Source organism: Lissotriton helveticus, chromosome 2_1 (genome assembly GCF_964261635.1).
Source record: "Lissotriton helveticus chromosome 2_1, aLisHel1.1, whole genome shotgun sequence".
Lineage (NCBI taxonomy): Eukaryota > Metazoa > Chordata > Amphibia > Caudata > Salamandridae > Lissotriton > Lissotriton helveticus.
In genome coordinates this window covers 263,594,353-263,620,539 of record NC_136059.1, presented here as the reverse complement: position 1 = coordinate 263,620,539, position 26,187 = coordinate 263,594,353, and the positions used below count along the sequence as shown (strand labels likewise).

Below are 26,187 nucleotides of genomic sequence, written 5' to 3'. Positions count from 1 at the left end.
GCTGAGCATAAGAAATATAGCCCCGTTCTTTCCAAGTCACGGGTCTGTGCCAGATCCTGTGCCTATTCACCATCTTTTGGTAAGTTGAAGATGATGTTGAGAGACAAGTCGAAGAGAAAATACAAAATTTCCAAACAGGGATCTTCGCCTCCTTGACAGTATTGCTCCAGGGAGAGGTCCCATAGTCAGCACTTTAAAGGCCTGACAGTTTCAATGTCCACCTCAGATTTGATTTCGGCCCTGGAACCAAAGTTCCCCATGGCCCCAGGAACATCAACCACTCCACAGCAAGTCCATGCTGCAGCTCTTCAAGATGTTTTTGGATCCTTTGGAGTGACTTAGGATGTCTCAGATCCACCAGGGCCTCCAGTTGCACTTCCTCTGGCAGGCCCTCTCTCTGCACTGACTGACCCTGGCTCGCTCGCTCCTATCATCAGGCCACGTCACAACTACTCTGCTGCGGCCATGCCAGATTTGTCTATGCCGACACCGCCCCCAGCTCCGGAAGTGCTGGGATCAGATTCCGTTCATATCTGGAACCAACGTTGGTTGGTTGTGCCCCATGTTGCGCTATATTATAAACAAGGATCAACCTTAATATGGGGAAGACTCTTCCTATCACCTTGCCGCACAGGCAGTATTTCAGGAGCATGCAGGCCCTTTGGCTTTGACTGTGATGCTCTTCTGAGTCTTGAACTTGTGTCCCACAATGAAGATAATCACGAGGGAGCAGACCATTTGCTCGTCCCTCATTACATTGATGTTGACTTATACCTGGGCATACAAAACCCCCCTGCCTTGGACACTTCACCTGAGATAGAACTGAAATTGCCATGAGGGCCCCAAGGAATGGAATGTCTTTTTTGTAATGGGGTTACACACAGCCTCAGACAGAATAACTTTGCAAATAATTATGACGAATACTAATACCAATCTTCTGAAAGAAATCTTGCTCTTCGGCCCCTCTGCTATTTAATGAAGCCTTCACTTTGGCAGCAAGGTCCCAGTCTAGATTGACCCCACCCGATTGCCAGTTGGTGCAGACCTGCTATAGGGGGTTAAACAGCTTACTCCAAAAAGTCTTATAGCAACATTCTCCATGAGCAAACTCAATGCAAATCCTTTTCCTACTGCTCCACTGGACAGAGAATCAAACACAGATTTCGTGTGCTCCAGAGGCAGGGACTGTGATAGAAGAGGTCACCAATGGCATTTATCCTTATAGCCTAGTGCTGCTACTGCTGCCAAACCCCTTCAGTTTCTCCTTCATCAACCATTTTTTTTTTTGTTTTTTTTTTTTTTTTATTTTATAAAGCGCACGGATGCCGCAGCCAAGAGGCGTCCCGGCGCTTAAGGAATGGTAAAAAACACAACACAGGAAATAAAACCAAAAGAAGAAACTAAACAGTGGTAAATAAGAAAGTCTTCAAGGTCTTTCTAAAAGAAAGCAGATCAGGGATGGAACGAATAGGGGCAGGCAGAGAGTTCCAGAGAACTGCCGCCCTCACAGAAAAAGAGCGTCCGCCCATCCTTGCTCTTTTAAAACGTGGCACTACAGCAAGATTAGTCCCTGAGGAGCGAAGGGCTCTAGAAGGCACATAATGGCAAATTGTTTGTGAAAGAATAGGGGGAGAACCTAGCTTCAGGATTTTAAAAGTTAGACAAAGAGCCTTAAATTTGATTCTTTGCCCAACAGGCAGCCAGTGAAGATCCTGAATCGTGCGACGAGCAGAAACAAACTTCGGGAGGCCGACCAGCATCCTAGCGGCCGCATTTTGCACCCTCTGCAGGCGCACCAATTCTGCTTGGTTAATGCCCAGGAGCAGCGAACTGGCATAATCTAATCTAGCCAGGACCGTAGCTTGAACAATAATCTGTCTCGTATCAGCATCAAAGAACTTAAAAACAGGTCGGAGACACCGCAAGGCACCGAAGCAAGTGCCGGCAACTCGCTTAGTGTGGGTGGTGAATGAAAGCTTATCATCCAACCACACCCCCAAATTCCTGACTTCGGCCACCGGGGTAGGAACAGGGCCCAGTTCAGGTGGCCACCACTGATCACCCCAGAGCTCACTTTCCCTGCCAAAAATAATGACCTCGGTTTTAGAGGCATTAAGCTGGAGTCGATTGTTCCCCATCCAGCCCGCCACAGCTTTTAGCGCGGACTGAAAAGTAGCAGCATCCATGTTGGACTCCCCATTAAGTGCCACCGCCAGCTGCGTGTCATCGGCGTATGACACCATGGAGAGACCAAAGCTATGGGCAACCTCTGCCAACGGTTGAACATATAAATTAAATAAGGTAGGGCTTAGGGCCGAACCCTGCGGGACACCCTGTGAGATCGGACGGGGAGCAGAAACAAAAGGGGGAGTGGACACCTTAAAAGTTCGATCAGTAAGGAAGGATCGAAACCACTCAAGCGCTCTCTCTCCAACTCCGGCCTCCTCCAGGCGATGTAGGATGTAGGATCTGATGGGACACCGTGTCAAAGGCGGCACTGAGATCCAATAGGATCAGTGCCGCCGTTTGACCCTGGTCCAACATCCTCCTGATGTTCTCCACCACTGCTAGAAGAGCCGTCTCGGTACTGTGACCCGCACGGAACCCATTCTGCGAGTTGTCCAGGATCTTAGCTTCCTGCAGATGGAGTGACAGGATGCGATTAGCATGAGATTCTGCTAATTTGGCTAGCCAGGGCAGCAGGGAAATAGGCCGGTAGTGTTCCGATTTGGTGGGATCAAGAGCCGGCTTTTTAAGAATAGGAATGATGGTAGCCTGCTTCCAAGCACTAGGAACACAGCCGGTGTTAAAGGACAACTCAATAAGACTGTGCATGACCGGATAGCAGCACTCAGCAAGTTCCTGAAATTTAATGGGTCTCATGGGGTCATCAGGTGAGCCGGATTTCACCTTCATTGTCAGGGTTTTAAACTCCTCTAGAGTAGGACTGGGAATAGTCAGCAATGGTGAGGAGGCCTTAGGTACGATGTTATTCTCTTCGATGGAAAGCTGGGAGAATGACCTATAAATGGCCTCAACCTTTTCGACAAAAAATGACGCCAAGTCCTCACAATGCTCTAGGGAGGCTACTAGAGTAGTAGACTGGTTTTTTTTACTTGTAAGGTCTTTACAGACCCTAAAGATAGCCTTTGTGGGATTCTTACTATTTTTTATCTCCCGAGAGTAAAAGGCCGCTCTAGCAGAACAGATGGCCCGGTGGTACACTCTAGTGCAGGCTCTATAAGCCGACTTAAGGTCAGCGTCATAGGTTTTGCGCCATGCACGTTCCGCTTTTTTACAGGTAGATTTGAGCAGTCTAAAAGATTCATCATACCAAGGGCTGGCAGGGCTAGATCTGGTCCTAGTCCACCTAGCTGGTATTAGCTTATCTAGGGAATGATTAAGCCATTCACAAAAGTTGTCATAGCCCAGAGAGACCTCAGAGGGAGGAAGGGGATGGTGTTCCTTTAGCAACTGGTGAAAATGCTCAAGATTAAGTTTTCTCCAAGGGCGTTTAAAAAGATCCGGAATATTGTTTCTATGGGGGAGAGTTGGAATGGTGACATGAGCTTCAATCAGATGATGGTCTGTCCAGGCCATAGGCCTGGGCTGAAGCACTAAGATGTTTGTAGCAAGATTTGTCAAAACCGGGTCTAACAAATGTCCGCCGGTGTGAGTCGGTGATTGCACCAATTGATTTATTTGAAATGCTTCCAAATCAGTCAGCAGACTAGAAACCGAATTGGAGAGTGGAGCATCCATATGTAAATTAAGGTCGCCGATGATCGTGAAATTGACTGTTTTTAAAATCAAAGAAGAGACAACCTCTAAAAGACTATGGCGAAAAGCGCCCTCAGGACCGGGTGGCCTATATATTAGTAGTCCCGATAGTGTGAAATGGGGATTCACTGAAATATTAAAATGCGCGCTCTCACAACCGGCTATGGTGGTGGGCTTCCATATACATGGGTAACAGGATTTTACCGCGAGTGCGATACCTCCACCTCCAGCATTACGGTGTAGGGAGTGCATAGTATATCCCGATGGGAGGGCTAGATTCATAACAGCCATGGATTGGTCATGTAACCACGTTTCGGAGAAGAAAAATATATCCGGCTTGTCATCAGTGACCAGGGTGAGTACATCTTGATAATGACAAGCCAGAGATCTGACATTCAGATGAAATATTTTAAGATTTGTTTGGGTGACAGCGTCAACCACAGAGTCTGGCTTATGGACACCGAGAGAACTAGGTTGGAGACTAAAAATAGGCTGCGGTTTAGGGATACTAAAACAACAGGTGGGACACTGAAAGGGCCCACATAAGGGGTCCAGAGAACCGTGTATACAGTCTCTTACCTTAAAGCGCAGTGAGCGCAGGGAAGCGGCCGAAAGCATCTTGCGAGAGCCAGAGTCCCCTGCCATAGCCCTGCCTTAGCGCTGACGGGCGCAGACGGGCAGGACTCTGGCTTGACTCAGGCGCGAGTCGGGCACCACCGCTATGCGTCACCGCTACGCCAGTAGGGGGCCAAATCCAGCATTACTTACCCCACTGCCACTCTGTCACGTCACATCAATGGGTGCTTCAATTTACTTGGCGGACATTACTATCTGTGCATCCCACTACTCTATATTTCTGTGTATCATTCCGCTGGTGATGAAATTGTGTGCCAACAGGGTAACCAAGCACAGCTGATTCTGGTGGCTCTGGATTGGCCTAAGAAGGTTTAGTGTTCAGAACTGCTGACCCTCGGCATCTACCTCCTTCTTCAGCTTCCTCTTTGGGCGGATCTGCTGTCCCAACAACAGGGCAGGATGTTGCATCCAATCCTTCACAATCTACACACCCATGCATGGAGAATCGATGGAACCGGCAGAGAGGCTTTGATCTGCCATCGCAAGTGGTGGATATGATTTTAGCTGCTCATCTCTTTTCCCAAAAACCTATTTACTTGAGCCATTGGTTAAATGTTAAACACCCATGGCCTGATTCACAAAGGTGAACTTATACTTTTGTGTAAGTTAACAATTGCATTTTACTACTAGTATATTTACGATTGCGAAGTCTCGGCACATAAACAGATAAAACTGCCATATCTTTTTATGTGGTGAGACTCCACAGTCGTAAAGATTCCAATTGTCTAATACCTTTGTGAATAGCAACCAATCAGGTCCCTAGTGTGAGGAGAAGGAGGTTGACCATTTGAAGCTAAGTTGTCTGATGTCCTTTTGTTCTTACTATCTGTAGCCTGGCAGAGCCTTGCAGTGAGCAATGTTAAAGATTACTTGTCAGTCCTTTTGGCCCTTCTTTGTTTTCTTGATCAGCTCACTTTATTCAAATCACCTGTTGTGATGCATTTCTTAAAAGGGCTTTAACACGTTTGCCCCTACTACTGGGCTTTTGCGTGATCAATGTGAAAATTGCCTGTAGCGTGGCCGGTCAGTTTAAATTTCACAGCAAAGTCATACCACCACTACTATATTTATAATTACTAGGGACATGTTCATGCAAAATTGCACCAAACTGGATTTGTCCCCTGATTCTTATCTGGCTTGCTGTCTGCCTCTGAACCTTGTGAACACATGTAAAAGTACCAAGGCAAGGTATCAGAAAAATGTATGACAAAGCGTGCATTTTATGTTAAAGGTTCACCGGATGATTCACAGCGGTTCTTGTGCCTGATGTACAAAGCAATTTTATGGTCGCAAAGGTTGAATATGAAACTTTGCAACTGCAAAATCAAATTTTTTAATGTACAAGATCCAAATTGCGGTTCTGTAACACGTCACTGAATTGGTATTTGAAAGATCTGTGTAAATGTAGTCCCTTCCAATTACTGATTCCTTAAGTCGTATAAAGGTTTTGCAATCAAAATCCGGTTGCAAAACATTAATATTTTACCACCAAGTCAAAAGGAGGTGGTAACCATTTGCAAACTGAAATAGGTCCCCAATGAATGTGGACAGAAGCATTTTTAGGAGCAGAAGTGGTCCCTGGGACCACTGCCTATTCCTAAAAGATTGTTGTAAACAGTTTCATTGTTTGTTAAATGCATCAAGTTTTCCTTTTACAGAAACATGCTAAATTAAAAAAAAGAAGATTATTGTATTTAACCACATGCGCGCGGCGCGTTTCCCCGCTGTGCGCTGAGAATCGCGAAATCCCGCGAAATGAGCGTACGAGAGGTGTACCTCATGACGAGCTGAGCTCGTCATCAGCGTGGAAGGGGTTAAAAGCAAACACAGACATTGTGGCCTGCTGACCCTAGCAGGTCACTGAGCCAATCGTATTGGGTTGCAATTTGCGATCTACCTCATGCATATTAATGAGATGTGAACCAGCCTATTAATACATGGGTTGGTTTGCAAATGCAAATGCGTTTGTTATAAGTTGATGTCCAAATAAGAAGTCATACATTGCAAATTGTTATTATTCTGCTTCCTGTTTCAATTAAAAGGATTTTTTGATGTTATTCTTGTAAAGTGGGAATGTGGATATTCTAGGGCAGATAGTTGTTTGTCATGAATGCAAAACTCTCCTGTGAAATGCAGGAGTAAGTGTTTTTTCATGGCGTGAAAGAGAGGAAGTACCCCATATTATATCAAGGTGTAGAGGAAGGAGTTCTTTACAGGTACAAGGTTTTTCATTGTAGAAGAAATTACTTAGAGAGAAATTCCACAGGAGTAGATCTTGTGTATTAGAGTACTGTTGGATTTCTCCCACTGTCGTAGATTTCCAAGTAAACCTCAGAAATTCGTTGTGGAAATATACTCGAAATGTAGAAGTCACCCTACAGCAGTAGGTTTCCGCTTTTGATGATCTGGCTTTGTGAATCAAGCCCCCTGTATAAAAGTTTAAAACTAAGGTGCCAGATTCATGTTGTTGTCATTATTTCCCACAGATTGTAAAGATACTTAATCTCTACACGCCGCTAAACGAGTTTGAAGAACGAGTGACAGTCGCCTTCATAAGAAATATTCAGGTGAGTTTCGTATAGATTAAGGAAAGGAGAAAAGATGGATATATTTAGTTAAAAACTGTAGGCTTTATGTTAGGCCTAATTTTGAATATTATGTGCTCAACTTTTATATATTTTTTCTAATGTTAACATATACCTCCTGTTTACACCAGGCCGCTGGAATTTGTAGATCATTCATATTTAGGATTTAGCAAGCCGCTTACCCAGTCATCTCTGTATGAATAGAGTTGAATTATTTGTTTAATGTGACAGATTTTGATAGATTATAACACTATTTACTTTTTTATTCTACTTGCCAGGTCGCTATAGCCTCAAGATAGTCAATATTTTTAGCAATGACTGTTGATACTTACACCAATTTAGCATCGGCCAGTTACAGATAAACATTGTCACTTTAAGAGATTAGGCTTTTAGCTATGATTTTTGTAGAGCTAGTCTCAGGCTGCGTACTCGCACATAATGGTGACCATCTTGCCTCCAACGCGAGTGGTCGCTCCCCTCGCTTCCTCCCTCACCCTTCACCTGTGGTATCGTAGCGCTGATCTCTGCATCTGCCTTTCCGCCTGCGCGCACATTTGTTTAAATATTGTCATAGCGCTTAGGCTGACTGTGCATTGTTATTATATTGGCTGTGCATTACCTGTGATAATATTGGCTGCGCATTATCTGTGATTGCATTGGCTGTGTTTAACTTGAGACTGCGTCACTATTAGCTCTGTCTCCGCGCTCGAACCCGCTCCCACCACGACAGTATCTGTAACATCATTTGGCCCTCGTAGCGCCCCATTGCTCCTTGTTGTTGTTGTTGCGGCCATTTTCCTGGTTGACCCGAGCCCTCCCTCGACCTCGCTCCCGCCTCCCAGCTGCCCCTCCCACCCACGAGAGCTACAGGCCGTCCTCACCCACACAGAGAGCTGTGACCATCTTGCCTCCAACGCGAGTGGTCGCTCCCCTCGCTTCCTCCCTCACCCTTCACCTGTGGTATCGTAGCGCTGATCTCTGCATCTGCCTTTCCGCCTGTGCGCACATTTGTTTAAATATTGTCATAGCGCTTTGGCTGACTGTGCATTGTTATTATATTGGCTGTGCATTACCTGTGATAATATTGGCTGCGCATTATCTGTGATTGCATTGGCTGTGTGTAACTTGAGACTGCGTCACTATTAGCTCTGTCTCCGCGCTCGAACCCGCTCCCACCACGACAGTATCTGTAACATCATTTGGCCCTCGTAGCGCCCCATTGCTCCTTGTTGTTGTTGTTGCGGCCATTTTCCTGGTTGACCCGAGCCCTCCCTCGACCTCGCTCCCGCCTCCCAGCTGCCCCTCCCACGCTCCGCCCCTCCACTATCCATTTATGACCATTGACCCAACGCGCAGCGTCCACGCGCAGCGTTCGCGCCCCAGTTGCGCCGAAGGTGCGCCAAAGGTAAGCCCGTCTGCGGCTGTCCGCGCCTGGACCGCGCCCAGCGCCCGTCCCCCTGCTCTATGCCGCTCCCAACCCCCCAGAGTAACTTATGATGCCGCTACTCTCCTCGCCCTCAACGCCGGACGCACCCCACTATGCTGCGAAGCTACCCCAGGACGTACCCACGGCCCATTCTCCTGCCTCTCCTGTAAGTTCAACTGCTTCAGGACCCTCACCAAACACACTTCCTCCACACACAGGTCCGAACCCAACGACTTGAAATGCATCCTACTGAACACCCGCTCGGTCCACAGACATGCAACAGAACTCTGGGACCTAATCGACACTGCGTCACCTGACATCGCCTTCCTTACTGAAACATGGATGAATGCATCTTCTGCCCCCGACATCGCCATAGCCATACCGGACACTTACAAGATCATTCGAAAAGACCGCACCGATCAAACTGGAGGAGGCATCGCCATCGTCCATAGAAACACCATCAAAATTACAACCAGCTCTGACGACAATCTTGCAACCGCCGAACACCTCCACTTTCAGATCCACACCGACCCCAGGACCACCCTTAGAGGCACCCTCATTTACAGGCCCCCAGGCACACGATCTCAATTCAGCGACGACATCACTGACTTCGTCAGCCCGCACGCCCTCGCCTCCGAGAACTACATTCTTCTAGGAGACCTCAACTACCACCTTGACAACATTCTCGACAACAACACCACTACCCTTCTGGACAACCTGTCCAATCTCGTACTCAAACAACTTGTTGACACCCCCACTCACACAGCCGGACACACGCTCGACCCTATCTTCACCTCCAGCAAGCACATCTCCTTCGATCACACTACAGCTCTCCACTGGACGGATCACAGCTGTGTTCACTTCAGCTACAAAACAACCCTGACCCACAACCGTCCACAACCCATTCCCCGAAGAAAATGGAACAAAATCACCACCGACCAACTCCTCACATCACTCAGCCAAAACGCTCCCACCCTAGCAACGGACCCAGACCAAGCGGCCACCAACCTCAGGCAATGGATTACCCACAGTGCGGACGAACTAGCACCCCTGAAAAAACACCAGTTGAAATCATCCAGCAAAAAGGCTCCCTGGTTCAATGATGACCTTAAAAAATCCAAGAAGACATGCCGCACCCTGGAGAAGAATTGGAGAAAAGAACCAACCTCAGACAACATGGCCTCCCTCAAGACAGCGACCCGCAAACACCACCAACTGATTCGATCCGCCAAGAAATCAGCATTTAAGGACCGTCTCGACAACAATTCTCATAACAGCAAGGAACTCTTCAATATCGTCAAAGAATTCACCAACCCTCCCGCAGCATCCAACGACATCACTAACTCCCAAGACCTCTGCGATGCGCTATCCTCCTTCTTCTACAACAAAATTGCCGACATCCACAACAGCTTCAAGAATACTCCCAATGACCAACTCACCCCACCCCCTTCAGATCCCACCCCTCCAACTAACAACCTCAACTCCTGGAACCCAATCACCATTGAAGACACCATTCGCCTCATGAACTCAATCCACTCTGGCTCACCTTCTGACCCCTGTCCCCACTACATCTTCAACAAAGCTGACTCCATCATCGCTCCCCAACTCCGCGATGTCATCAACTGCTCCTTCAACTCCGCCACCTTTCCAGAAATATGGAAACACGCCGAACTCAGCGCCCTTCTGAAAAATCCAACAGCAGACCCCTCAGAACTGAAAAACTACCGACCCATTTCCCTCCTCCCTTTCCCGGCCAAAGTCATCGAGAAAGCCGTCAATAGCCAACTCGCAGCCTTCCTTGAATCCAACAACTCCCTGGATCCCTCACAGAACGGCTTTCGAGCCAAACACAGCACCGAAACCGCCCTTATTGCGGCGACTGACGACATCCGAGCACTCCTGGACAACGGTGAAACAGTGGCCCTCATTCTACTCGACCTCTCCGCCGCCTTCGACACTGTCTGTCACAACACCCTCATACAATGCCTCAACAACATCGGCATACAAGGAAAAGCCTTGGACTGGATCATCTCGTTCCTAGCCGGGAGAACCCAGAGAGTCCGACTCCCCCCTTTCTACTCAGAGCCCACCGAAGTCATCTGCGGCGTACCTCAAGGCTCCTCACTCAGTCCCACCCTCTTCAACGTCTACATGAGTCCCCTCGCCTCCATCGCACGTCAACACAACCTCAACATCATCTCCTACGCCGACGCCACCCAGCTAATCCTTTCCCTCACCAAAGACCCCAACACCGCCAAAAACAACCTTCACGAAGGTATGAAAGAAGTAGCCGAATGGATGAAACAGAGCCGCTTAAAACTCAACTCAGACAAAACGGAGGTGCTCATCCTAGGATCCTCCCCCTCAGCTTGGGACGACTCCTGGTGGCCTTCCGCTTTGGGATCAGCGCCCACACCCACAGACCATGCACGTAACCTTGGCTTCCTCTCTCTCAATGTCCAGACAAGTCAACGCCGTATCGTCCTCCTGCTTCAACGTCCTTCGCATTCTCAAAAAGATCTTCCGCTGGATCCCCCTCGAAACAAGAAAGACTGTCACCCATGCACTGGTCACGAGTCGACTGGACTATGGCAACACACTCTACGCCGGAATTACAACAAAATTGCAGAAAAAGCTCCAGCGCATCCAAAACGCATCAGCGAGACTCATATTAGACATCCCGCGCCAAGAACACATCACCGGTCACTTAAAAAACCTCCACTGGCTTCCCGTCAACAAAAGAATTACTTTCCGCCTTCTTACCCACGCACACAAGGCCCTTTATAATCTAGGACCCGAATGCCTCAACACCCGACTGTCCTTCTACTATCCTACCCGCCAACTAAGATCATCCAATCAAGCCCTCGCCGCAGTCCCGCGCATCCGAAAAACCACCATGGGTGGCAGATCCTTCTCCTTCCTGGCTGCCAAGACCTGGAACTCACTCCCCACCCACCTCCGCCTTACTCAGAACCACATCTCCTTCAGAAAAGAACTGAAAACATGGCTATTCGATAAACAGTGAACCCCTCCCTCTAGCGCCTTGAGACCCTCGGGGTGAGTAGTGCGCTTTATAAATGCCTGAACTTAATGGTAGAATGGTCAGCCAGATAAACAGATAGGTGAGACGGCTCCTTATGGACCAAGCATTGTTGGAAAGAATTCTGTGGGATGTTCCATGACTTACAAGGAACATATGCCCTCCTAACCTTCACCTATCAGAGATTATCAAGACAGCATTAAACGCATGGGGCCAATTTATACCAATAAAGGGCTCATCACTTTCCCACCATCATATATACTGCATAATTTCAACCCAGGTTTATCCCCAGCGATGGTGGGAGACTGATTTGTGGTTCTGCAAGATACTTTTGCAAAGAGATGTCATAAAACATACTAAAAGTGTAAAAAAAAATGTAAGGTCAGTGAGTTGGATATACTACAATACCTGCAGCATTGGCACTGGATCTTAAAACCCACTTAACAAAAGAGCTGCAGCACAATCTCTTATAGCATTAGAAGAATATATGAGATGCTTTGAAGGCTCCAGACGGCATAGTATCCTGCTTACATTCCATTTTAGGTGAGAGAAGGGTCGAACAACACTGATACTGGCGCAGGAGACTTAGACAAGAGAACTTGGAAGGGAAGTAGGGAAGGACACATAGGAAAGCAGCTGGCAGTATATATCCAAGTGCCTCAAAAAGGTCCTGCACATCTTCCAAGCGAATGTTCAGTTGGTACCTTACTCGTCATCCCTTTAGACAGATACGGCCAGACGCCAATGAGAAGTACTGGCGACGTGGCACTGCAGTAGGCACAACCCTGCATATCTGGAGCGACTGTATCCACATACATATGTTTTGGAAATACATCATTCTACCAAAGTTTTAGATGGTCCTGTGGTGACAGATCTTTGGTTTACTTTACCAGGGCAGTGTGCAGAACATGTGAGATATAGGAGCAGAGGTCAGAGACTATTAATGTATCGCATGAATGGGCGGCTAAATAACTCATTGCAGGTCACTGTAAAAAAAACGGAAGCAGCGTCCCTGACAAATTTGACAAAATGGATACTCAGCCTCTGGCAAACTCTTGTGCTGGCAAAGAATAGATAACTTATGATCTCCATCAACAATGGAGGCACTCTGATCTGAAGGACTTTAGTTCACCAATTGACAGAAATGAGTGAACCACGAGATTACCTCTGGCTTTTAAGACGGCTTCTGCGTCATTGGGGGGAAGGCAGTATACCTCACGCTGCAAATGTAAAGCGAGACAGAGGTGAAAACCAGAAGCATTTTAGGACATGGTTGTGTTGGGGAGCTGTTATTTTGCCCCGGATAGAGGGTACCAAATCACCGCCTTGTGGAAGTTGGCATTTACATTGGGACATTGTTTTGAACATTGTTTTTAAGACACTTGGGCCCAGGTTTACTAAGGCTATTCACCAGCGCAAAGTGCCCAAAAGTGGCAAATAGTACGTACTTTCCAGGGCAAAGAGCATTGTGTGCTTGGAAGGTGCCTTTCCAGAGGTATTTTGTTCTGCTTTGTGGCTCTTTGAATAAAGAGGGCGTCAGTAGGGTATAATGCTTGCATATATCAGCACAAACCTTTAGTTTTTGGTGCAAATACCAATCCACCAAGATAGCTGCAGGTTTGCATCAAAAAATATTACTTCCTAGAAGCAGGTGCTAACAAAAGGAAATGTTTTCATTTCGCAAAACAATATAAAAAAAGATGCATTTAATGTGTACTGAATTGAACAGCACACATCCAGTGCTTGGTATCTTTTATGTTTATCTCGACATCTGGTTTTGTACTGGAAGGGTATGCTTGCCATACAAAACCAATGCTAGACAGCACACACTGGACCTACACAAGGCTATCCGTCACACAATGCAGCATTTTAGAGTGCCATCACATATAACAGCAGCCAGAGCAGGCCAATCACAATCGAGATGGCTCTGCTCTGGGGTTTCTACCATGAACAATGCATTGCAGCAAATGTGGTTGCTGTGCTGCACTGCACACAAAATCAGGAAATCGGCCCCACAACACCATCCCACCATATTATTTCCTTATGCTGTAAGTGGTATAAAATACCAATGTTGATTATTGTAGAAAGAAAAGGAAAACATTGAATAAAAAGAGAATACAATTGAAGCAAAGCCCGTAAACGTGAATTCAAACGCTTCAAGACTGGAAATGTGCTTTAAGACATAATTGTTCTTGCTCTCATGGATGTTTGAAGAGGTGTATGAGAGGTTATTTCTTTCTTTCTTTTGGGTGAGCTGTGTTTTGGTTATATGTGGCCTCAAAGCATGATTGTTTTGGGTCTAGGAGTCCCAGCTGTAAAGCCAAAATGGTTGTTTCTGAAGGCACTAGGTTCAAGTCTGGTCTAGTCCCTAGTAGGTGCCATTCTCTGTCATTTGTTGTTAATTCATTCACTTTGTAGCAGGCACCACCTTAGCTCTTACCTTCAAGTAGTCTCTTGGGAAGGAGATTACTCCCTCCATGATATCCAGATTTTGATTCAAAAGTAAGAATATCATCATATCACCCCGCCTCGTGATGACAAGGTTCTTGAACATAGAGCGGGAAGCGGAAGAGGCAGTAACAGTTTTGTGCATGTTACCTACCAGACCTTCCATAGACTGTATTTAAATCTTCAGTATAAATGTAAACCTTGTCCAATCCACAAAGAATTATTTGGATGAATTAAAAGTTTGAAATTTTTGTCTGAAGTAAGGCTCAGTAAGCTTTGTGGCAACATTCTGATTTGATTCCTACAAGCATGGCGTGCTTAATCGCCTTAACTCTATTTCCTTAAGTCTCTTCATTGCAGAAAATTCACATATGTAAGCAAAGCAAATTAGAAACGTTTAAACAATATATTCTGCTTTCTTTTCATGGAAATGTTATTTCATTAAAAGTCTTCCCTAGCACATCACTCATTGTGAAAATGTGGACTGTTGGTGCACTTTCCCTACTTTCTGCACCTCTCGCACATCAAGCATTTTTATGTAGATTTTGAAGTGCCTAGAAGTGTGAAAAAATATACATTTTCTTTCCTGGAGAAAGCTGAAAACTACCTTTCTAGATAATGTATATGACTGCAGAAAATACAGAGGTCTAGTGAAATTTCCTGCCGCATAAATGACTCCTCTGATTGCAAAACTGACTTTGAGAACCAGTTTTGCATGCAGAGAATATATGTGACTTGGTTGCTGAGAAAACTTTGAAAATCTGGCCACAGTTTAAGGGAGACAAGATTTCAATGAGGTTGACTATTTTAATATTGGCAAGCAACAAATGTGTAAAACATGCAAATATCTATCATTGCTCAAAATTATTATTTTTTCTTTCTAGGCACATTTGCAAGAACGAAATGACCCTCCGAATCTGCTGTTAGACTTTAAGTACATGTTCCCTGTTCTGTTTCCGTTCAACCCCTCATCTATCACAATGGACTCTATTCACATCCCAGCATCTCTCAACCTGGACTTTTTGAATAAAGTATGAAGGTGCATCAGTTTTCAGATAAAATCTAAGAGAACCTGGTGCTTCAATCTCCATCTGCATGTGGACCAAAAGTGATTGTTCGAGGACCAGGAGAGAGTTAAAAATCAGTACTAAACTGTATTTTTCAGCTAAGCAAGGGACTGAGCTTATAACTGATTTTGTATCTTACAGCTGAAGATAGGAGACACCCATTTGATATATTTTACCTAATAAACAATATGATATTGTATCTTAACTATTATTACAGAACTTGCTCTGCGGTTGAAAGATGACTATTTTGATGGTCACATTTCCTATGATGAACTTTCTGTACAGAATCCAAAAATATTAAAGAATTTGAACACTAGCTATATTTAGAAGGTTGTGCTAACTAACTATAGCCATGTTCTTATAATTTATATTAACCCCGGAAGTATTGTTCCAATGATCCTTTACACTGTTCTTGTACATGGGGTGGAATCTTGATTTCAGGTGTGATTCACTACAAATGTGTACCACAAGGGCGGAAGGGTTGCATCCACTTAGCATGGCATTCAATGAGGCTAGTGCTTCTTCTGTAAAACCGGACTTGTGGACTTCGACGTTGGTAATATTTACCAGGGGCCTGTTAGCATATTGTGGTTCGCGGCTGGGCACCCAGTTGATACTGCTGCATACCCTAATATATTTTACCGGAGTATAAGTGTCTTAGATATCTTTTTGTTCCTTGTCTTATTACTTTAGGGTTCTGTCCAAATATTCTTTCTCATCTAGCTTAGAGTGGATGGGTAGAGGTGTTGTGTGGATCACGAATCAAGAAGCATTTTCAAGATCTGCTTTTAGAAGCCCCTGCAATGGGAAAAGTAGAAATTTTCTATTACCAAAAGAAACACACATGAATCTTTGTACAACACCCTTCACCTGCTACCTGCAGTGGATGCTTCATGCAATGCAAACTATACAGAACAAATAGTAGATTGTGTGTCAGCTTCAAACTGCGTTGTAATAGTGGACGTAAATGTACTTTGCACTGCTATTCATCACACATCCCAAAATCATTCTACTTGCATATTACTGACAATGTCATCCTCATCTTCTTTTTTTATTTAGTATAGGCCCTGTGTATTCCAAAGATTGCATTGTCTTTTTTAAAGAACACTATTGCAAATGACTCACTATGTATTTCCTGTCTTTCTGGTTTCACGGACACCTTCTGCCATCTTGCAATTTGCTACGTAGAATCACTCCACCCTTTTAATAAATTTGCAGTAACAAAAATGAAAATGTAAGAAGGTTTTGAAGAACATGTCCACCACACTCTGCACTAATTTCCATACACATTGAGATGAATCTGCTGGTTTACAAAAATGCTAATTATTTTTATACAACAATCAAATAAACAGAATGTGAAAAAAACGGAACACATGCCTGGTTGACATAGTAGCTTCATTAAAGTGATCCTTACTAGTAAATGCACATTTAGTCAAAAAGTAATATAAATGGGCATTGTACATATATGGGTTCTGTGCCCAAAGCCACAAATTGGTGGAACCAGAAAACAGTATTTCTGTGCAATTTTTAATTATACATCAGTCAACTATGAAAATAAATAAGAGTCTAAAACCGCAGCATGATATCTTGAAACATATTTGTAAAAAAAACTAAGAAAGGGGACACTATTTCAAAATGAGTAGTTGTAATAGAAAAAACATATTCAGTAGGATGTAGAAAGTATCAGAAGTTGTGCCATTTGTAGATGAGAAAATGCCAATTTGCGTCGCTGTTTCCTTCATTATATAATATATTCATAGGAAACTCATGGAAATTCCAGTTCAAAAGTTACAAATGTTTTCAATAAGATTCCGTTGTGTCATGAGATTCTGGATGTTGGACTAATTCCACTGAAATCAAAGGACGCTCTTAGGTCCTCATTATGAGTGGCAAAATGGTTGGTGGGATATTTATCCGAATAAGATCCAACGCAGCGAGGGTTGGAATTTATCAGGTGCAATAAATGGCACTTACTACACATTTTTAGAGCCTACCTTGGATTATGGTGCTTACCACACCAGAATATGCATGTTCCTGTAATTATAGGGCATTTTTTGGATGTTAAATTCCAGCATTACCTGTTGAGGTTTGCAAAAATGTAACTCCAGGGTCAGATTTTATCACCTCTGATAATTACTGTGTGTGATTAAACTTATATAACTAATCATTCAAAACCCTGCCTAAATGGGCAGCACAGCGTTTGGTATTTTTGCAGGTCACTCATAAAGAGGGACGACTATACCAATCAACCCGTTAAAGATGCAGCAGTTCATTGAATGTCACACTCCCATGAAACAGCAGCAACTGGAACCAGTATAAACCATTTGTGAATGCCCACTAGTGTGTCCTTAAAAGAAAAGCTTTTACAAATAAATTCCTTGAGGACTTTACTTTCATACGTAACCTCTTTCCATGCTTTAGTCCTGTTCCAGTTTCTGAAGATAGCATTTACAAGTGAACGTTTTTAAGGCTGAAAAGTGTATAGCTTAATTTGTCATTAGAAGATGGTAAATCTCAACCATGTGTCAAGCTTCAGACTCACACAGTTTTTAGTACTTTTAACCATATTGGCAGTTTTCCCAGTTTACTTACTGTCCTTTCTTTGAAGATTTTTGTGGATTTTCATTCTCAGTTTAACATTTATAAACATCTGCTTCTGAACCACATGAGTACATCACCAAATATTATTCTAACAAAACATCACATATCAGTCTAACCACCTCTGTTAAGGAAGATCAGTGGGGTCCAAAGATTATTGCACAGGATACCAGGCTAATAGCCTGGTAATGTAAAAGCCAGAAAATGAAGCAGGAACTTCTACAGACCTCCAGTGTTTTCACTGTAAAATCCCCTCAAGCATGCACTGGAATCATAACATGTCTATATAATAATAATAATGCTATAATATATTCTTTATTTACTGATTATGCTGCAGGGTTGAGGGTTTAGTGTGCATTAAATTGAAGTAATTATTGTTATCCCAAGAGTATGGTGTATTTTATATTCGCCATGGATGGATAAATGAATTAGCCCGCTTTACAAGTAGACTGAAGCAGTATCCCCTGCAGTGGATAGGGTGCCAAGATATTCTTAGTTTTCAGGTCCGCAACTACCAGACCTGAAACTTCCATACCTGGAAATACTGTGTCAGTACTTTACTGCTTAGATGCACGGGCTGCGTCTAGCTGCTGTGCATGGCTCACATACTCTCTATAAAGGCAGGATCAGGAGAGCAGCAAACATGCTCCTCTCGTCAGCTCTGTCCCCTTACTCTCCCGCTCCCCAGCACCTCCACCTGAAAGATAAAATCAACTCCATACCTGCTCCAAACAGGCTGTTATGTCTACCAGAAGGGCAAAACCACATAGATTTGGGTCCAGGGGAAATAACTTTTAATCCTCGTATATAGGTTTGGGAATACCTGGCAGAATCTGAATCCCTATATTTGGGGATCTTGTAATGTGGTCCTTAGTGGACCCACTGGAATACTAAAGTGCTACTGCCGATTGCATACAGACGTCTGAAGTAGGTGGTTTTCCCACTGAGCTATCATATATTGATGTTATTCTAGCCTCTGATTTTTCCTTTTCACAGTTGTAGATATGCATTCATAGTACAAAGCCTTAAAAAAGATGTACACAACCTGAAATGTAATTCATTTGTTTTTTGTGTACCTGGAGCAGCATTGCAAATTAGTCCATGATCACTTTTATTGTTAAATCAAAATACTGTTTACATGTAATAATTAGTTTGTTTTTGGTGTATCCTAGCGGCATTGTGAACTATTTCCTAATCACTTTTATTGTTAAATCAAATTACTGTACACTGTTTTTGCTGTTATTGTAGTGGGACAGGATGCATGGATTAGCAATGACAACAGCAAAAAGAAAAAAGACATTTGTGGCCTTAAAGTCCCAGAAACAACTACTTAATTCACTTAGCACATGCCCTGCCTTATAGTATTGTTTTTTATTTTATGCCTTGGGTGTTTTTCTAGTTGGCATGCAGGAACCCATCTGGTGTTCAGGAAGAGTTCCAGAAGCTCAAAGTCCAGCACCTCGATATTTATTTAGAGTAAACTAGATCTTTATTGACAGACTTCCTCTCACCTCCACCTATCTTCTGAGCAAACATATAGCCATCTCTTCATTAGGTGATCTACTGCTCAGCTGTTGCTCAATGTAGCTCTGATTCTGTATTATTAGAAATCGATTTGCAATAATCAATTCATGTAGCCCTATTTTGTTGGTCAAACACCAGTCTAGATATTGTACGTGAATTAAGAAAAATGTATACATTTGAATTTGAAGTGTTTAACCTATTTTCTATTCAGGAAAAAGTGGATATTAGTACTCGGATACATTTCGGTGTAGGGTGGAAATTTAGTAATTCAGCAATGCGCAGGCAAGCAATAAGCTGCCCCGTTGGTGCCATTATAAGCATAAAAGCAGGAATACTGTGTGTTTGGGATGTTCCTATAGTTTGAGCTTCAATATGCTTATCGTAGAGCAAAGGTCCATGAATTTAAGTTTTATTCATATTTTATTTATTTTATCTACCAAGCATGCTACATGGCATGGCAGTGGCATCCTTTTTTCTGGTGGCACCATGAAGATTTGCTTAGTTTGCTCTGGTGCTTAGATTATGCAAACACTGCATGCAGGGTTTTAGTTGCAGGTACCATATTACAAACGCCTCTACTTCAAACTAGACAATCAGCTCTAAAGACTGCTGGTGCAAGCATTAATGCAATTAAAAAGGTCATGACTGAATTAGGAAAATCATGTATAGCTAAATTACATATTGGTCTAGAATTAGTCTTAGGTGTTTTGGTTCATACCTCTTCCTATCTGTGCTTTATGAAAAACAGTGTAGCAAAAGCAGCATAAAGTTACAGGTGAAGCAGTTACACCCTGTAAAAGCATCACAATTTGTGACATCAAATCAGACTGCAAACTACGTTTTGTCGAGCAGATTGTCTTAGGTACATTGATGGTCACTAACTGGACAACAGTGAGGGCAGTATGGTGTTGCTGTAAAAAACATTTGCCTTTTGATTTTTGTTTGTAACCTTATGACTGTGAGTGTGTATGTGTGGACTATATGGGACAATATTTGTTAATAGTGTGCATGTATTGTGTGGTCTTGTTCCATGTAGAATTGAAGAAGCCAGACTACCGTCAAAAAGCCTTAGCCCTGGCAAATGTTAAGTTTTGCAAATGCTAACAAACATTTGCCATAATAATAACATCAATCATGGATGAGGACACAGTAACCACACCAAGTGGGGGAAACTGAAGGGAACTATCCAATGAAAATGTTATTGTTGTTAAAGAGAAAATCTAGTATAAACTGTCAATTTACACATACATCGGGAAAACATACTAGCCGAACATCTAGTCTGTTTTCTTCTAAAGTTACTTTATAGTAGAACAATGTTCATGTATGTAACTCAAGTCTTACATACTCAAAGTTGTTTTTTGTATATATCAGCACTAAACTCTGTGACGATTTACAGGAAGGGCTGGACTAACAGACATTCAAACTGGAGCAAAACTGAAATATGGCCACAACCGCTTTGATTTACACCAGTTGTTTTTTAAAATATTCACATGGATTTGCACATGCGCAATTCATGGGATGCATGGGGCATCTTTGAGATGTTTTTATAAAAATATATTTAATGAGGTTTTACTCAACAACTATATATCGAGGTACTACTGAGCATTCTCTAAATGTTCTTCTAGCCTTTGCCAAGTCAGGTCTATGTGAAAATAGAATGAGACATCTAATATAAATCTGAGTTTAGAAAGCCATTGCCTATATTTGCTTCAGAGCTAATTTTTGTGAACTAGATCCGATATTGCTGGTGAAAAGTAAATAAAGAGTCTAAGGAAGTTGAGTAGTTCATTTTCTTCCACATGTTTATATCTATAACTGGGAGGCACTTCAGAAATACGATCACCTTCTGCATCTAGACATGGGTGCCCAACTTTACGCGCACACTCTAAACTACTGCAGTGCAAACTTACTCAGTGCTTCGTGATTCATACAACACACACTCCATATAGGTTTTAGACAAAGATACTATATACTTACTCTATGGTATTCTATAAGAATATATTACAGATATTTTAATGATTATTTCTGAACGTAAATGAAAAGAATCTATGTTTTGTATAGCCTAGGAATTAAGTTAAGCATCAAAGGTTTAGCTGGGATGGTGCAGTAGATACATGGATTTCAACTGTGTGCAATTGTCAAATGCCTGGAAAGTCTCAACACCACAATTTACATTCCCTCCCCTTAATTCTGCCTGAAGGCTGAATTGAGGAAGTATGAAATACATGCAATACATATTTGTCAAACAGAGGACACAAAACCAGCCAACGAAAAGAAGATCTTGTTAAAGTAAATTACATTCTCAAGAGAGCACTTATTTTGCGTTGTTACACAGTTTATATCAGGCATTATTCTGCTTTCTAAGTACCTTCAATTAAAAAATACTGTACATAAAATATTTCTGTTTTATATATTTATGCAAAGTAACACCTGTTCTTCATGACACGAATATTTATTTGTGGTATGGCTCACGTACTCCTCAACTTGACCAATGTATTAATGCAGAGTATTTCCATTTTTTTTATAACTCACTTATGCAATGTATACTGTGTATATGGGCATTGCCACCTACAGAAATCTTTCATTTGCGCAGACCAAGACTGTTGCCAAAAACTAAAAATTGTACTGTAGTATTTGGTCAGTTCTGGGACTAACCTAGATTTGTAGGCTTGTAAAATGTAAAATAAGAGCTCACTCAACACATTGCATTGCTGCTAGCTGGTGTTGTCTCCCAAACACCAGGCTTATGTACATATAGTAATCTGTCTTAAACTAATCGAGGTAGTTGCCTGGGCCAAACATGCAACCATATCACTTTCCTCGTAAGCTCTACACTATTAAATTGTTAAATGTACACAGACATAATATCACAACAAAGCATTAAAAATAAGTAGCATCTGTAGCAATCAATTCACAACGAAATAAGCACATTGTATGTCATGTTGAACAGATGTTTGCAGGGGGATCACTGAAGTCTCTGGTTCGTGTGTACATATTCGTAGATTTTGAAAAAGATGTCATTAAACTATTGATGATGTATTTTGTTGTGAGATACAAAAATTAAAGTTGAAACATGACTGATGGAGATATTTTTTTCCTTTTGAACAAATATTTAATCTACATGTGTTTATAGGAAAATTACTTCCAAGAGAAACTGTAATATCCGGATGTGGATAATAATTTGTCAGATAAATAAATGATGTACTTTTGAATAAACGCCAGATTCAGCTGTCATTATTTTATATATCTTCCTGATGCTTTTTTCAAGATAGCGTTATGTGTAATGTTTAATACTGCCTTCCAGTGTAGTCATGCTGGATTATAAAATGTAATTGTTTTCTTATATTTGAAGACCTTAAAAGAGTTGCCATAACAATATGTTATCCAACAGAACCAATAATACAAATTCACAGGATGGGCATTGTGTACATGTGGTGTTTGAAAAGTACATTTCCAGAGCACAAGTTAAGCAGTGCTTCAGGTTTGCCTGGGGTGTGAATGCATTCCTCAAAAATGTGTGTTTCCAGTAGCAATAATGTCATTTGATTGTTTGTCCAGGGGGTATGGGGTGGTATCCACAAAACCAGCAGCTAAGATGCAATCACGTGTACTACAAGTACAGACTGTATCACATCATCAGAACTAAACACTATATCCCAGTAGGATCATTTAGAACATCCATAGGTTATCACCCATACAAAGAGGAGGGCGACAGGAGGCCCTACATTTTTAATGCTTGTGCCAGGTTTTTTAATACCTTTGCTGTGCAAATACATACCACCAAGGACCATCTAAAGCTCAGGAAGACCATCAAACCAGCATATTTCCACAAAATCAATTACGCACGCGGCTGAGCAGCTTTATAAAAAAAACAAATTAAAGTTCAGGATTGTGAGAAGTGGAGGACTGCTATGAGTACCGGTATTTTTAAAATTAACATACCTTGTCAAACGGTGTGCTAGTGGTTAGCTCTACTGATGCATTAGTTGACAGTCTTGGTGAGGTGCTGCACTCCACCTTGTTTTATTGTTAAAAAGATATAGGCACTTTGGTCAAATATATTTCTTCGGTAATAAATCCCTAGTCAAGCCCTTTTTGACCAGGAGTGCTCTAACCTCATGATGAGACATAATGCTGAAATAGGTAACATGGTGGGCGCTGATAAATCAGGTATAATTCATAGCCTACTTATTATTTTGAAAATATGGGTATAGGGGTCACAATGCTTGAAACCTGAGTTATTGGCATCAAGTTTAGTTAGGTAAATAGAAGATTAAGGATATTGTATATTTGAATTTGTATTTATTTATCATGCTACAAAAAATACCAGATCAGTCTAGTTTCAAGGAGATGGGGACAGGTAGAAAAAGGAGGGGAGAAGGAGGACATTTCAGAGGAGCTGGAGCACAGAATGCTCAAGGAATAGTTAGAAACTGACAAGCACTTCCATATCTACCCTGACATAGTCAGTTTATCGGGAGCTTTTTCAAATGGGCCTTGACAGTCTGTAGAGTAGGGGCTTTTTTTGCATCAGGGATGCAATGCATTCCATAATTCAATACCAGCTGTGATGTGATGGTTCCCATCTAGCTTTTTAGGGCTCGCACTGCGACGCAATCGCGAAGCGATTGTCGCTGTGGAGCCCTATTGTAATCAGTTTAGCTTTCAAGGAGTTCAAGGGGAAACAAGAGACTGTCACGCGCAGCCTGCCGGAATCGGATCAGGTCGCGCGCATGAACACGCGCTCTGATTCTGGCAGGCTGATCCCCGTCACAATGGAGCTCGCACGTAGACAGACACACACGCGGGCTCACACACACACAGACACACGAGCACACACACACCGCCGCCCCCCCCCCCGCACGCACACACACACACAGACACACACGAGCACACACACGCCGCCGGTCCGCGCGCGCGCACACACACACACACACACACACACACGAGCACACAGAAAGTGCCGATCTTACCTTGTTAATGTTAAGCGCTCTAACACGTTTGGATAATACGCTTAGCCATGGTAGAGTAATACAGCAATCGCTAAAGAAATGCACCATGCAATGTGTATTGGTTTCATCCTTTCGTCTCCTGAGTCTAAAATGGCCGGGAGAGAGACATACTAGGACGCAACGTCAACTGTTACTCCGATCCGCCCACTCGATTATTCTTTTTTTTTTCTCCTCAGCTTCTAGCTGGTTGGCTACGTAGTAGGCGCACGCGCAGTGGGAGGGGGCATTCAAAACGCAGCTTTTAAATTAGTTTCCCCCGGATTGAGAATGAGATGGTGCCTGGGATTTGATTTGATTCGTTTTTGTAGTCTACAACTAAAGCGTCATTGCTACTCTATATTTGTAGCCTTATAACTGCGACCTGAGTACGTGCATCTGAGACTGGTTCTAAAAAGGGTGTTGAAGGGCTCCACTTGCAACTCTTTTGTTTGCTTACAGTAAGCATGATGTGGGTAATGTTAGTACTTCGGAACGGGGTTGGGTGCGACGCTAATTGAGCAGGCTGGTTCTCCAGCGAGGCTGCAGCAGGGCCTACTACGAGAGGAGACTGGTGGCATGATCTCAGTTTTGATAGAATACATTTATCAGGTTAGCGAGAAATACTATTCATAGTTTGGACAGGCAGCAGCCGTTTATGTGCAAGGTAAAAGTAATGTCAAACATTGACCTGACATGCCATACTAAACGTCAATACAGCATGCCGTAACTTCATTCTGCAAGACATTGTGTGCCACATAATCTCTAATGTAACACCGCATCCCTCCTAAACTTGGAGTGTAAGGTCAGCTAACATAACGGCTTCACAGAATTTTAAAGCAAGTCTTTTACTTAAACTCTATACATACTGGACTTTTTATTTTATGAAACCATTATTCATACGATTCATTCATTGTTTTTACAACATATCATAATGTCAGAGGCCATCTGCGGGCCAGTTCTTCTAAGTAGGGAATTCCACCGCCCCTAGTAAACGCCAGAAATAACTTGTAGTCGGATACCTTATTGAAGCGTAAGGTAACGGGAAAATGTGACACGCTACATAATATTCTTGCCTTCAAAACCAGTTGCATTCTAGCTTATCTCCTATTTCAACTAAATCTGGGCGACATTAAACTGATAATTAAGCAATATCTTTTCCATTACCGCAAGCTGATACTAAGTTTCAAGTATTACAATGTTGGGATGATATAATCTTGTTAGATCAGACAGACATAGGGTTTCAGATATCTTTGGCGGCCATAGCCTGTTACAACGAAATGAACACTATCCAAATTATTGGGTCTAAAACTAAGGGCATTGTTTTGGTTTACCAGTAAACTAAAACAGCTAATTTGTTTTCAAACTGTAGAGGGATTCTTTCTGCAAAGTTTTAGGGGTTCGGGTGGATGAGAGGTCGTTTTTCAAAGGTCATTAAAGAATCTGAACTGTCCAGACGCAACCTGCTCCCGCACAGGTAATTGATTATATATTGATGCCAACACTGACTTTCACTGAGATCGCCTTCAGAAATGGTATTGACTCCTGGCTTGGAAATTAAATTCATTAGACAGCAATTAGTACTAAACGATTTTTTTGTGCTATATTAAAACGGGCAACCAAGGGTACACTAACCATGGCAGCTATTTATATTGGAGAAATCGTAATCGAACTACTGCTCCTGCAACATCCCATAGACAACTTGGCGCATGACATTTGCGGAACACATTTCCCTCCTAAACACTTGGCAAGCATTTTGGTGCAGCAAGCTAAAATCATACCCGCAGATTTGAACATAAAGAATCTGTGATTGGTAGTTACTTTGTGCGACTCCCCGAATTTACTACTTGGTTTAAAATAATCATTATCAAGGGAACTGAAATGGCAATTTATACGACTATTTCTGAACGATACCCTTGAAAGCCTATGGCACACCAGATTATGCAGCTCATCTTCATAATCATTATGCAATGATATGTATTTGAACGAAACTGCAGGCACTAAAGACATGTTAGCTGTGACTGGCTTTTAAAACTCTTAAAATCATAACCTGTGGAGACGCTGTTGAGTTTTGTCCGAGGGAATCAACCCGATT

The 26,187-nt window shown here is 42.8% G+C and overlaps 1 protein-coding gene across 1 annotated transcript in view; it reads left to right on the top strand.

The window, feature by feature from the left end:
• MYO5B (myosin VB) overlaps window positions 1–16,352 on the top strand; it is a 1,014,515-nt gene extending 998,163 nt beyond the window's left edge. The window contains exons 38-39 of the mRNA XM_078674793.1: window positions 6,903–6,983; window positions 14,800–16,352. Coding sequence (XP_078530919.1) covers window positions 6,903–6,983; window positions 14,800–14,952 — 234 coding nt within the window. The 3' untranslated portion in view covers window positions 14,953–16,352. The remainder of the gene's footprint in view (window positions 1–6,902; window positions 6,984–14,799) is intronic.
• The last annotated feature ends 9,835 nt before the right edge of the window (window positions 16,353–26,187 follow it).